Genomic DNA, 15,599 nt, shown 5'->3' on the forward strand with positions numbered 1-15,599 from the left:
AATTGTTACGAAAGAAGTGTTTTCTTGCAGATGCTTAAAGAATTTCCCCTTTGTGGTGGTCACACTGGATAACCATTTATTATTGGATAACGAGAGGGAAAGAAGTGGCATCAAAGTCCACATTTAGCTGAGGGACATAGTGGCATACACCCAGTGTGAGAATGTTTTTACTGTTTGATCTTGTTATCCATTACCTAAATTCAACAGTCTCCGCTTGATACATGTAAATTTATTCTAGTTTACCAAATTTTAGAGATAGTTACCTTTTCATATTTTGCAAAGCCACCCATGACTGCTGGGTCAACAATCCCATTCAGACACATAGATAGTGGGTTAATTGGCAGATTTTCATCCCTCTGGTATTGATTGACGAGCATCAGAATTTTCTCATTGGTTGCAGACATCGTTTCAATGGCATTTTCCAATGGGCTTATGGTTGTCTATAAAAATGAAAAAGTCTACTAGTTGTAATAATTCCAGGATTTTATGCAATTTTATTATTTAAATTAATATTAACCATATTGCACACTAACAATTTAATGATATGGACCAGCCTCCAGGCTGAATGAGACACACAGAGGTTTTATACCCTATCTGCGTAATATTAACAAAATCAATATTCCTGATAAATAGGGTTATTTATTGTTAAACGGTGCAATTCTGCATTAAAATCATAATAAATCAGCAATTAGATTGTTCCTATTTAGTGCAGGTTAGGCAATGTCTGGTTGCACCTTTGAGCAATGTTAGTAAAGAGATCCCATATTTCACTATGCGATACATTTTAAACATGCAGAATATTTAATGTCATTTGTTTTACTATGTTACATATACATACATTTGACATTGATGTAACTTCAAACCACCGCAATATTCCAGGTAGCCTGTAAGCTGTGACGAAAGTTGTCCTTTCAATCCACATGGACTGTAAGTAAAATCAACAAAACAGAAGAAGATGTTAGCACGTATATCTATTTATAATCGGAAAAAAACTTTAAAATTATTTGTAAAACACATATATACAATACTATAAAGTGAAGCAGTGAGAAACATGAAATAATAAACACATACAGTGTAAACTAGAGTCTAATTATTATTATTATTATTATTATTATTATAAGAAAATGTAAATAAAGCATATTATAATCAAGCAATTACATTTTTAAAAAGTATCTTACACATGTAGGCAAATTTATCAAGCTGCGAGTTTCTGGTGGATTTGAAAAGTGGAGATGTTGCCTATAGCAACCAATCAGACTCTAGCTATCAATTTGTAGAATGTACTAAATAAATGATGACTAGAATCTGATTGGTTGGTATAGGCAACATCTCCACTTTTCAAACTTGCCAGAAAATCGCAGCTTGATAAATTTACCCCATGATTTTCTTAGAAAGAACAGATCTGTAGAGAATATTGGAGTACATAAAAAAAAGAAATGTAGGGAGATTTGTGACTGACAAAGATAGGAAGTTGTTGCTATGTTAGCGGTCAATGTCTTTATCAGTGTATTGAGTTTAATGGATGAATAAAATACAGATTTTGACATTGTGCTCCTGAGCCTATTGTATGGCAGGGCTCATGACATTGGACCTGATTAATGAAGGGATGTATCTTGTCAATCTTGTGCGTATTGCACGAAAAATCACTCCAGAAATGGGACATATGCAACTAAATGCAGCAACGATCAATGCATCTACGTACGCAAAGGACACTTACTACTGCCTTTGATTTGTGGGAGTGAACAAGGTGTGGAAGGGATGTTCCCTCTTAGTCAATGTACAGTAAGGGCGTGCCAATCTCGAGTGCATGCAGCCACCTCCAATTCAAGCTCTGGGCATCTCAAAGTTACTTGTTTCTCTTGCTCCAGCCACAGGGGTAGTCTAAGACCTGAGTACTAGTGATGACAGCTGTGTATGCATGCTATAACATGTGTTTGCAATCAGGAGCAACTGTAAAAATTTATTTTATGTTCAGTAGACATTAAGATCATTCTAATAAATGTATTTCGCGTAAAAATAAAAAATATTAATTTTTTTTTGTTTTTAACTGTTTTGTCATTCATTCATTCCTATATTATTAACAGGTGACATTAATTCAATAGTCTTATTTTATGTGTATTTCTTTTCTGCAAACGTATACTTCACATAAGTATTGGATGTATCCTGCAGTGTCTTGTATGTGTCTTTATCGTCGCCCATATCTTCAGATCCGTTCCTGAGTTCAGGAGTACGCAGATCCGATTTACGTGCGTTTCAAACCAAATGCACGTTGCGCTCAGTATGCATGCCTTGATGAATCAGGCCCATTGTCTCTATACATATATGTTTAATAAAATTTGTGAAAAAATAAAATAAAAGGAGCCAGTGCATAAACGTAAGAATAAACCTACTCTAATTTTGCACCTTATGTAGTGCAGTGCTGTAGTCTGAATGAAGCAGGTATTGGTACTAATGAGATTACAGTAAGGTATTGTAATGGAACTGCAACAATTTCTTAACAACAAGCTGCATCTAGCTGATATATTGCATGCGCTATTCAATATAGAAAAATCTATCACTATTCTGAAAATAATTACAGACAACTTTAGATACTGCACTAATTCTGGAGTGAAATGTTTTTTGTACGCTAAACAAAATGGTGAAGAAAATCTAAAGTTCATGAAAATGTTCTATTACACATATCCACAAAAGTTGTGTTTTCAAGCAGCGAAGGATTGATTGCTTCAATATAGATTGGTGATGGGGCTTCAATCAAACTTATCACATCAGGCTGCATTTAAACTCCAGTGCACAATATTGCCTTATATGCAGTATATCTGGTTTTGATATTTTTTCTTTTGTGCAGTCTCTTATTGGTTTTATTTCCTTTAGATCATCTTATGACTAATATTAGCTACTATACAGTATTTTATCTCCTTTAATTGGCCATGCATCAAACATTATGATATCAATATACTGTAAGTTTGATCATGTGAGTCAGGACTACTTTTGCCAAACATCAACAAAGTTATTGAAGGTTAACAATATTTTTTTTTAACTTTTAGAGTAAAAAGTAATAGTATGCCATTATTAAATGACATCACATAGCATCCATCAATCCTATGCTTTTTACTATGAATGCAATCATTGACCCCTGGATACTTTCTGATTTATAATTGCATACCGTGTTATAAAAAAAACCGTAATGGCAATAAAAACATTTTTAGAAACTTAAATGTATCTTAAATGAAAAGTAGTTCCAGTGGTGACAATCTTTATGCAAAAGGTTTTATTATTGAGTGGGATAACAAGCTACTCATTATTGGGAGTATTGGGAGTAAGGGTTCTCCATCAGTTAGTGCTAGTTAGTGCTAGTTCATAGTAGAGGGATTGTGATGTGTTTCTATGGTTTTACAATAAATAAATCTGTTCAAAAGGGATGGTAAACATAAAATGAAACAACACACACACACACACACACACACACACACACAATCTACATGCTATGGGCTCATTAAGTAAAGGAGATGAAAGACATAGAGACTGTCAAAGTAACATGGTAACAAGCATGGGTGCAAATTATCTGGCTAAACCAGAAATATAGCGCGCTGTCCACCTTCAGCTGATCTTTCTAGCCGCCTTTTGTTCTTTTCAGCCAAGTCGTTTTACCTTTAGACAGAGTTTCTTATTTAGTTGCCCATGAATACAACACAACATTTTGAAACAACTGCAGTACAAGGACTGTATCATAAACCAGGGTAACGGAAACAAACAACTACATCTGGTGATATAAATACATGGCTAAAAGCACATGAAGTAAGCAAAAAAGACAAAACACTATATTTTATAAAAGTTGCAGGAGTACATGTATAAGCAAATACATTAAAGTCTGAAGAGTAAAAATCCCCCTTAAGATTTGCTGCCCACAATGCTCTGCAAAATAATACATAATTATCTGCATCTATCATCAGGTACATAGAACAGGGTAGATATGTTAAAATGTCTAGAAAGGTTAGTACATTGAAAGTCCTGCAAATATGAGGGGACACTTTTGACAGCAAATTAAAATGTACAACAGCCATTTATCTCTCTTTTGTGATTGCTATGTGAGACCATTATCACGGGCTTTGCACAGAAAGATGATGGGTTCTACATTGGTGCAATTGTAGGAGGATCAGGGCATTCCATATGCAAAAAGTAATGACGCACAGAGATTTTCTTTCTGTTCATGAGACGCATAAATGAAGTACAATTGGTGAAAATAGAGACTTGAAGCTGTTCAGCACCTTGGATAGTGGCCCAGTGCTTTTTCACAATGCAAAAGGTAATATTTGTAATGGCAGGTTGGAAGTGGTGTTAATATATCAATAGAGTGTTATTTAATGATCTTTCAAGATATGTCTGGCCACTAGTTGAAGGAAAATAAAGCAATGTATTTATTATTACAAATTCCACAAATATGATATTTGAAATAAAGGCGGTTTCTTACTTTACTGGGTCTAATAATACCGTGATGGGGATCATACTAGCAGTTCAATGGAAGAAATCTGGGGGAAGCTCAAGCAGGAAATGTTGAAGCTCATCCAAACACTAAATTGCATTGTAAGTTAATATATTTTAAACTGTATTTCAGAGCTTCAATTATGAGTAATCATGTCCAATAATTTCTATACCCGGTTCTCCAGCTTCCAGAACAGTGCTGCCAGCTGGGTGAGTTGTCCCCTGTTCCGATCTACTGAGACTTCATTAGCTCAAAACGGGATGGAATTCACGCTACAAATCAATATCTGAAAACAGGGACCTTGTAAATAATTTTTATTTTGTAGTAGCTGGGTGAATCCTGAATATTCATCCACCCAACAATAGTGTTACCTGGAAGGTCGTACAGACTGGGGAAGGATGGATGGAATCATTTTATTGTTTTCTGAGCTATAAGGACCATTTTCTAAATATATATACTGAGTTGCATATATTATTAAATCCTGAATTGCCTGACAGGTCCACTTAAATGTTAGTACTTGACAGACTAAAGAAAAGATATAGACATTTCTATATGGAATTAACTAATTAAATAAACTTAAGTTATACATGTCAGTTTATTCAAGAAATATTTGTGAATGTTTATGGCAATTTAGGCAACAAAATTCAATCAGTGCAACATTCACCATCAATAATGGCATCATACATTTTAAATTTGAAATAAATAACCTATATTGAAAAGCTATGTCAAATTATCCTTGTACTTCCACAAGTGTTTGTTTGGCTGCTCTTTCAATCTGAGTAACAAATAATTTAGAATTTCAATTTAGTTTAATTTACAGTCATCAACAATGGCAATCTACAATGATGTTTTACATACAATTTGACAGTTATAAAGTGCAAGTTGTCACACACCAGTACCACAGTTCCTAATTTTGATTGGGGATACAATTAAGATTTAAATTCAAAATGCCTACATCTGTATATAAATTATGTTTTTTTTAAATCTCTTCTCAATTAGCAATACGACCAGTTTTTATTGTTATTTATTGTCCTACAAAAGTATTTAATAACAATAACAACATTACTCACTGGATGACTACATAAAAGTGCAGCGTGTTTGCCTCAATGCAATGAACTCTGGTCATAAATAACAATTGTTTCTGAAAGAATAGTGGTTTATAAACAAAGTAAATGAAAAATACATTTTTATAAACATGACAAAGCAAAACATTATTTAAGATTGCAAAGCAAGTTGCAGCTGTCAGGTTTGCATAATAAAGTTTAAAGTTTAGGGCAGCACGGTGGCTTAGTGGTCAGCACTTCTGCCTCACAGCACTGGGGTCATGAGTTTGATTCCCGACCATGGCCTTATCTGTGTGTGGAGTTTGTATTTTCTCTCCGTGTTTGCGTGGGGTTGCTCAGGTTTTCTCACACACTCCAAAAACATACTGGTATGTTAAGTGGCTGCTATTAAATTGCCCTTAGTCTCTCTCAGTCTGTGTATATGTTAGGGAATTTAGATTGTAAGCTCCAATGGGGCAGGGACTGATGTGAATGAGTCCTCTATTCAGCGCTACAGAATTAGTGGCACTATATAAATAGATGATGATGATGATGATGAAGACGAGCAGCTGAAATGTATATATTGCATTCTGTTATGCCCCACAGATTTGACAAAAAATGTTTACGCTGAGACTGTAGTAAAGCTTTCAGCAATGAATTACTTGCTCTATCTAAGCTATTTAATGAGACTGTCCAATTCCATTGATCCTGGGAACGACTATCTGCTAATGACGACTACTGTGCTGACAGCCATTCTGATGGCTTTCCACTTAGTTGGCAAACAAAAACAAACGCATGCAGAGCTTCTGGATTAATATTTTAAATTAGTTAAGTTATCAGAGCATTATAAAGGAAACCTTAGCCCGATCAATAATAAAGCACATATCTTTAAAGCGGAATTTGTTAGTGGCCCTATTAAGCTTTGCTTTTTTGTTCTGACTACAATTCGTCTCTAGACACAGAAATTTTGCCTGCATGGTTTTGAAACCTGTCCATGTCCTGTGGAGAGTATGGGCAGTGAAGTGTTTGCATTAGTACAGTATATCACAGATATACAGGATAATGCCTCAATAATTTTCTCTGGCTTACAAACAACAGATGAAAAGACTGTGTGATTCATAGTAGGCATTTAAATGCTTCATTTAGATGAAGTGCTTTCTCATTCTATTCTAAATACTGATCTTGGCTTTATAGGAAAGTACACAAAATTACAAATAGCTTTGCTTTGTTGAAAGTATGCATTTATTCAGTGGCTATAGGCTTGTTTATTAAAGGAAAAATAATTTATTTAATTCATCTATATGGAATATTTAGTATGTACACACAAACCTGTCTTGATCCCTTCTTCTTACCTTGTGTAGAGAGGGTGGGGCAGCCTGTCACGAAGTACAGATGAGAATTTTGGCTCCCATGGGTCTGTCTATATTGACACTACTTTTACCCAGAGGCACAGAGTCTAACGAGACAACAGGCTGAGCACAAGGAGGTGACACTGAACAACACAGTGAAGAGTCACTGGAACAGCGAGTTGAGCCAAATAGCGATGATATACTGTAGAGAGGGTATCACTGGGCAACAGGCTGAGCACGAAGAGATGACACGAAACAGCACGGTAAAGAGTCACTGGAACAGCGAGTTGAGGCAAATAGCGATGATATACTGCAAAGATGGTGCTGAGGAGCATAGAAACCACGTTTTGCACCTACACAGAGATGAACTCAAAGAATAGGCACCTGACTACTATGTCAGGTGCCTTAAATACACTGGGGAGGAGAAGGAGCCAATAAGGAGAGGCAGGGAGGTAATTAAAGGTAGATCGGGTCTGTGCAGAACCGAAAGCAAGATGGCGGCCGCCATCAGTGTGTTGTGGTGCTCAGCACTGGAGAAGCTGCTGACATGGAGCGGGTAAGTGTGCTGGGACCCGCTTGTGGGCCTGGCATGTGATAGTTCCTCAGACTGGGAGTGTGGCACTTGGCTGTGACATCATATCTCAGCGCCACCAGCTTCACATGTCAGCAGCCGGTGTTTAGTGTGGGTGCACCACGGTGTAAATAAATATACTGAAGGAGTGACATTATGTCACTCCTTCAGTTTTTTAGGTGCCCCTTTCAACCCATAGGTGCCTACTCTCCCGGAATGTCTGGGATATTCCCGAATTTTTGGGAGCTCTCCCGAACTCCCAGGAGAATAGGGCAGCCACCCAAATCCTGCACGCTTCGTTGGTGAAGTGTGTGGGGACAGAGCTAATTGCAGCTTCCTGGCCCTGCACCTTGCTATAATAGGCCAAAATTGGTATTGCATAGTGGGTGTGGGGTCAGGATGATGCAATTAGCATGGCCACGCCCGCAAGACACGGCCAAAATTGGAGATCTCCTGGAGGAGTGATCTCCAAAGTTGGTATGTATGCTTAGCCCTTGGTGCCCTAGGCAACCCCCTTGGTTCGCCTAGTGCTAGCACAGGCCCTGCCTACAGAATATGTATAGCTTGCATGTAAAAAAAAGATGTTACATTCAAATATAAACAATGTAGTGTTGCATTCCCAGAAGGATTTTTAGTGAGCTATATAGTTTTCTTAAAAAAAAGTCTGGTACAGCCAATGAACTCTTGTTACCTTAAAAACATCTTTGCAACAGATAGACTTATAACAAATGCAGCGCCAGACATTACTATTACCTCTTGGCACAGCTAAAGCCACAGGCTCCTTCCATATCCTTTTATCTGATCCCCAAATGAAACACACGTAATTATCGAGAATCCACTCCAGTCCAATTTTAAGTTTCTATTAGATACACTGTGTTTATCAACTCAAGCTCACTTTCACTCTTGTTAAGGTGAAACATTACCTTAAAGGGGAAAGATCTGGCCTCCTTATAATGCTAGACTCAGTGGGTCACCGCCCCAAAAGCAAACAAATTTAATACAATCTATGACACATTCTGCAGTGACAGTGGTATCACAAAAAAATAATATCTGAAATTAATTGCATTTTACTTAGACACAGCATTGGCCTATAATGTCTCTATGAATAATTCCTTGGTGGGCTCATTAATCCATTCTCAGCTTGTTCAGTGTGGAAGTTCTGGCCTGGTATTAGACTTAAAAAAAAATTTTTACTTTTAGGTCCATTAAACCTAAAATACAAGTTGCCTTATATAAAATAACATCCACAAATATATATGGAAACGTGTCAGGAGCTTATAGGAATTAAAGACATTTCATTATCATCATCATTTATTCATCTAGCGCCACCAAGTCCACAGTGCTGTACAGAAAATACTTGTCATTCACCAGTCCCTGCACTATTGAAGCTTACAGTCTAAGGGGCAGATTAAATTCCCTGTGTTGTTCTTTAGAATAACGCGGGCGGCACATTTTCACTGTTAGTACGGTAAAAATTCTGCTCGCAGCTCACAGTAATGATGCGCACTATTGCCATAGTAATGGTAATAGTGCGCAGACCCCGTTGTTCCAAAGAACAAAACGTGGACTTGAATCTGCCCCTTAATTCCTTAACACACACAGACAAGACTAGGGTTCATTTTGTCAGCAACCAATTACCCTACCAATATGTATTTGGAGTGTGGGAGGAAACTGGAGCACCCTAAGGTATCCCACACAAACACAGGAAGAACATGCAAACGCCACATAAAACCCTAGTCAGGAATCGAACTCATGACCCCAGCACTGTGACTGCATTATTTGAGACAGAGCTGTGATTATGGTGCAGAGATTTTTTCCTACATGCAGAAAACATCCTGTCATTGATCCCATTGAAAGACACTGTCTGCAGCCAGCCTCTTTTATCAACTGTTTGCAGAAAATGGCTAATAACAGTGTAAAATAGTGTATACTGAACATGTAAACACAATATAAAATATTTAAAAAAAGTTTACACTTATAATTAAGAAGGTTATTAGGAGCTCTTTTATGTAAGGCATTTTGTATTTTATTTTTAGTGGCCATTTAGCTAATTAAATTCAATTCAATTATTAAATTAAATTTAATTATACATTTTAATGCTCTGCAAAATTATTAAGTGTCAATTTAGGCAGTGAGTTAATTAAAGTACTATCAAAATAGGATGTTTTATTATGCAGTGTGAAGGTAAAGTTACATATTTGCATATTTATGGTTTTGTTGTGATGCTTCTCTTTGTTAGTATTATTGGAGTGCAGTGCTTTCTATGGGCTCATTCAGATGATAGTTTTCTTGCTTTACAAAAAGCATTAGTATATGTTCAACTATTTTATTAAAGGATATTCAGTATACTTATCTTTTCGTTTACAGATGTACATGTTTTCTTTAATGAGATGATGGGCATGGAGTGTGTTTTGTGAGGTGTTTTGTTTATGTATCACAGTATGGGAAAGAGGGTTGGAGCGAGGTTGGTGATGGCTGAATTTTAGGCAAGTGCACTCTCTAACTGGGTGAGGTAACTAATTGAGGAAAAAGGAATGAAGCAGAGAAGTAGTAGGTATGGTTCAAACTATCTGTGAACTTTAGTGAAACACAGTTGTTTGTCACTATAACCCTCATTTTGTTTTTTTGGGTAAACATTTTTATTGGGTTTCACAAAGGCATGTACAGTATAACAGGTTATGAAAAGCACGATTGAGCCAGACTCACATGAAAAAGACATCAGTTGTAGAAGCAAGACACAGAAAATGTACATACATGTAAAGCTTCGAGAGAGGCAAGCAACGTTATACACGATTAATATTGCAATAGGAGGAAAGTAAATGAGGGAAAAAGAGAAGATAGAGAACTATAGGGAAGAGGAGAGAGTAAGGGGAGAAGTTACTGTTCACTATAAAATGTATTGATGTGAGTGTTGTGAGCAGAATATCAACTATGTAGAGGATTAAAAGATCCAAAGGCCAAGGGTGGTGGAGAGCCATGGTATTCGGCCCAGGGGCTCTAAACCCGAGTGAATGTGACAGGAGTGTGACGTAAGGGGCTAATAATATATTCCATATGATAGACCTGCCAGATGCGGTTGATAATGGATGGAAGAGGAGGGGGTTCTGGCTTTTTCCAAAATAATGCAATCTGACATTTCACTGTATTGAGCATGTGTGGGATTAGTTTTTGAGTTTGTTTAGGGATGATGGGCAAGGGACGAGGCAATAAGGAATAGAACGGAGAAGCAAAAAGAGAAACTTGAGTAATAATGGAGATGAAGCAATGAATAGAGTCCCAGAAGGGAATTCAATTCAGACAGTGCCACCTGACGTGGGACAGGGTACCCACTTGACCACACAAGCGCCAACATAATGGAGAGACGCTCAGGTAGATAATATGTAATATATGGGGGACCAAGTACCATTGATAGTATATTTTCCAAGCGTTTTCGCTAATTTTAACACAAATCAAAGTTTTACCTATATATACGAATTTTGTCCCAGTACCCCGGAGTAAGCGTTTACTATGGGCCTCATTTATAGTAGGATATACATAAAATTTTGTGGTGTAAATATACACAATTCCATAATGCACATGTGCACCAAGGTGTGTGTGACTTTGACTTATGGCCGAGTATGCCTGGAGAGGTGAACTAAGGCAGCAAGCACAAGTAAGGGAGAGTGGAATATCTTATTTAACAAAATTAAAGGTGTCAAAAGTAGCATGCCCCCTGGAGATTAGTATTATTATTATGTTTTATTTATAAGTCACCACAAAAGTTTTGCAATGCCGTAAAGAGATACATAAAGCATGAGACAAAATAGAACACGGCATAGAGCGCAGTACAAAAACAAAGTGAAAGAAATACATTGTCAGCTGAGAACAGGATCACAGGGCAGTGAGTTCCAAATCAAAGAGAAAATGGGAAAGGGATAAAGGGAGGTTGGGAATGGAAGGAGGCTGAACCTGTGCCCAGCAGTGTGGTGCCGCTAACAGGATCAGTGTAGTGATGGAGTAACAAAGCAAAGGGAGAAGAGGAGGAACGGTGCAAGAGTGAAGTGTTGAGGTGTAGAAAAGAGGCTGGGGGGAGTGAAGGTAAATGTAAACAGGAGGAAGAGGACATGAGGATAAGTGGGCCTTGGCCAAAGGAGCTTACAAGCTAGAGGGGAGGAGGAGACTGACAGGAGACACAGAGGGTGAGGGGATTAGAACTCTGAGGGTAGAGATGAACAAGAGTAAGTAGGAGTGGAGGAAGAATGAGGGTGAAGTATAGTATGGTTAGTGAAAAAAGATCATGAAGAGGGAAAGAGGAGGGCAGGTGAGAGGTAAGACAAAGGACGGGTAGGCTTCACTGAACAGATGGGTTTTAAGTGAGCATTTGAAGATCTGAATTAGGGGGGCAGCACGGGTGAAATCTTGAATGCGGGAGTGAGATGTGGTAACCAAATAGGAGGTGAGGCAGTAGTCGTTGGTTGACCATAGAGGGCGAGATGGCTCATGAATGGAGATGAGGTTGGAAAAGCAAGGAACAGTGGAGTTAGAGAGGGCTTTATAGGTGAGGGTGAGGAGTTTGAAGACAATTCTGTAACGGAGGGGGAGCCAGTGTAGAGCTTGACAGAGAGGGGAGGCAGATGAAGACCAGCGAGAGCGGAAGATTAAACAGGCTGCAGCATTGAGTATAGGCTGAAGAGGAGCGAGACGTGTGCGGGTGGAGGCCAGTAAGTAGGTGACTGCAGTAATCAAGACGGGAGATGATCAGAGAGTGGATGAGAGTTTAAGTGGCATCAATATAGAGGTAGGGTCTTATGCTGCCTATATTGTGGAAATGGAAGTGGTGGGATTGGACAAGGGATTAGATGTGGGGGATGAAGGAGAGGGATTGAGGGTGACACCCAGGCATTGAACTTGGGGAGAAGAGGAGATGTTGGTAGTACCAATAGTGATGGAGAGCACGGAAGGGGAGGATTCTCTTGAGTCAGGGAAGTTCATATTTGGCCATATTGAGTTGAGGATATGTTGGCACATGCAGGAGGAAATGTGTACTATTGTCAGATATGCTTCTTACACATTCTATATTTTGCTGGTATTGGAGGCCTGGTGTAGAGATATATGATGATGATGTCACCAGCTGCACTATCTAGCTTCTTCTGATTACCTGTTTGAGTATTTATAGTACTTCATTAGTGTTGCAGCTATATTATGTGAAATCACGGCCATATCCAGATTGTAATTTTCATTTGGACTTCTGCTGCAAAGAAGATTTCCTTTGGATTTATAAAGCGGTAAATAATAGAGTTATATCCAGTTAAATTTTATATGGAAAATGAAGCTTTTGCCTTTATTAATAACACTGTCAAGACAATATTGCCTCTTGTGTAAATGACACATTACAACATATTGTGTATGAATAGGGTAATATGACATTCACAAACTCTATCAAGCCACATCTCTACGCATTATGGGTTAAGTATAAGCATATTTACTCCTGACACAGAAATGCTGCAGTGTTTTAGGTTGAAGATATCTTGAGATATGTGCTGCTCAATATACACACAGATGTATGAATTCTTGACAAAATATTTTTGTGTATGTTCTAGCGCAAAATGTGTCAAACTCTAAATGAGACCCTGTTTGGCATGGATAAGGTATGTCTGAAAGAGGACATGTTGGTGAAACATTTGTTTTGTTACATTTGACAACCAGCAATGTAAGAGAGACAAAGATGATGATGCCTTCTTAAGTTTTGTTTTTTTACAAGTATTCACAGCACTCATGAATTATAAATAATAGTATGATGTCCCTCTTCAATATGTGATCACCATAACTAGGCACTTATGACTTACAGTTATGTGGTTGTAAGTCAACCTGGCCAGGGCATTTATGACTGAAAGAAACATACATATAAATGCAGCTCTCTCTTCCCCTGACATAGTTAGTGCCTTTGTTCCCTACAAACGCTTAGCCCCCTCTTCCCTCTTCCCCCCTCTTTGCAGCTCTAGACACACCACCTACTCTACCCTTTCACTTTTTCCCTCTCTCTTCTTCTCTTTTTCTTCTGCCTTTTGCTCTGCTTCTCTCCTCTCTTGCTTCTTCTGTCTTCTCTCATCTTTCGCCTTATTCACCTAAACCTAATGGTATATTCAGTTGGGTTTACTCTGCTTACTTTCCCTACAGAAATGTATTTACTTGCTGGTCTCGTCATACCCGTAGTTGTTTTCCTGATCTCATTGTATTACTTCTTTATTTGTGTAATCGACCTTCAATAAACAAATTAAAAAAAAAAAGAAAAAAAGAAGCATACATATAAAGACGTTAGCCTTCCTTTCTATCTGTGGTATCCTAATCTTTTCATTTTATCCCAATGTCATTGATGATCGCTGTCTGTATGTATTACCCAGTATTGTTTTATCAATGTTTGTTCCCAATTGTAAAACGCTACGGAATTTGCTGGCGCTATATAAATAAATGTTGATGATGATGATGATTTAGGTGGAATACTAATTTCATTCTTGTATTGTAGAGAGTTATGAGCCTGAGACACCAATAGAAATCATTGGTTCCTTAAATGAGTAACATGCATACAAAGACTTCTTGCACTCTCTCTCCAGTAAATAGTGTCATTAAAAACTCCAAAATGTCTTTGTCACACATCAAAGCTCTGCTGTTACTTTTCAAAACCTCGCGCCACTATTCCCTCCTATTCGCTCTGCTCCAGAAGTGAAAAACCCTGTGCCACAATCCTACTCTGTACTACAAAACCCACATGGACCTTTAAGAGGTCTGACCTGAGACCCATCCTATTCATCAGCTCAGCTATTTAAACATGCTGATTGCACAGACCTGTGCCAGAGTGTTAAGCTCCAAACCTTTACCACTGGCGGATTCAGAGGGGGGCAATCGCTCCCCCCCTCCCCAGCAGCAATCTTAACACCTTCAAATTGCTGCAGGGAGGTCCAATCATTGGAAAGGAAGGGGTGGGGCCAACCAATCAGAGTGGAGGAGGGGCATGGCTATGCGAAATCAGCCCCCCCTGAACAAGTACTCTAGGTCTGCCCCTGACCTTTACTCAACATTCATGAACTTCTTGTGGCTATCTCTGTGAATTCTGACCCAGACCATTCCTGACTTCTCTTCTGCCTGTCATTTGGTACTGTTTATGCTCCTGATTTTTGCTGACCTGGCTTGTTCTTAAACTCCTTCTGTTTTCTGATTTGGCATTTTGCAGTCCGTTCGTGTACCAGTCCCGGCTACGTTGACCAGTCTCTTGTTGCAGTTCTATACCAGGTCGTCACACCTGGAGGCAGCCCAGAGGGCCGCACCCTGTGAACCTATCAGCAGCGAAGCCCAAACCACCTTGCAGGTGTTCCTGGCAAAAACTGGGGGTTCATTAGAGTCTGCGTCTCTGTTAATGCCATCGCTAATTCAGGTTGGTGAAAAATAATCCACTGTATCCGCTACAATCGTGACAGTTTTAAGGAGAAGACTAGAGGGCAGTAGGCAGCAAACTAGACCATCAATTAGGCCACAAAGCCAATAACAGAAGTAAGCCAGGAGCATGAGGAGAAGTCAATGCAAGTAATTTTAGATTAGCAATTGATCTAGTAAGCAGATTACTCACTCAAGCAAATAATGTGCCTGAGAGAATTTCTAGATTATCCCCAGGATCTTCTAAGTGAAATATGCTGATCTTCCTTATTCTCACACAAAAAAACATTAAAAAAAAACAAACATAAAAGAGTATTGCAATGAAGAACGTTGGAGGGAATAAACAAATAAGCTATGCAGACAGACCCGGGTTTGCACTCCTATATACTGTACTTTTGCTTGTTAGGAACTAGCCAAACTAGTCAAAATATTTTTATTAAAATATGCAGACATCCCAGACTATAACTATATTTACATGGGCATAATTATAGCATTAGCAGTCATTGTGACTGCTATGAGGTGTGGCATCAAAGGGGGTGCCCAGTCCCAGAGGAATATTATGCCTTAAATAAGAAACTTAATATGGTTTTATAACTAATTTATCCAGGCAGTTATTTGATTTGGAAAATGAAGATAAAATAACTGTATACATAACTGAGACTAATTTGACAAGATTGGTACTAATGCAATTAGTTCTCTGTCCTATTGGGTACTGACTGGAGATGGAGCATACATTGTGCTGGTTATAA

The 15,599-nt window shown here is 38.3% G+C and overlaps 1 protein-coding gene across 2 annotated transcripts in view; it reads right to left on the minus strand.

The window, feature by feature from the left end:
* The window catches only part of DOCK2 (dedicator of cytokinesis 2), a 699,501-nt gene that overhangs the window by 62,304 nt on the left and 621,598 nt on the right, over window positions 1-15,599 (minus strand). For both annotated transcript variants that reach the window (XM_075209814.1, XM_075209813.1), the window contains exons 44-45: window positions 839-925; window positions 264-440 (exon numbers count right to left, since the gene is read on the minus strand). In XM_075209814.1, the coding sequence (XP_075065915.1) occupies window positions 264-440; window positions 839-925 (264 nt within the window). The remainder of the gene's footprint in view (window positions 1-263; window positions 441-838; window positions 926-15,599) is intronic.

The sequence above is a fragment of the Mixophyes fleayi genome, chromosome 4 (assembly GCF_038048845.1).
Source record: "Mixophyes fleayi isolate aMixFle1 chromosome 4, aMixFle1.hap1, whole genome shotgun sequence".
Classification (NCBI taxonomy): domain Eukaryota; kingdom Metazoa; phylum Chordata; class Amphibia; order Anura; family Limnodynastidae; genus Mixophyes; species Mixophyes fleayi.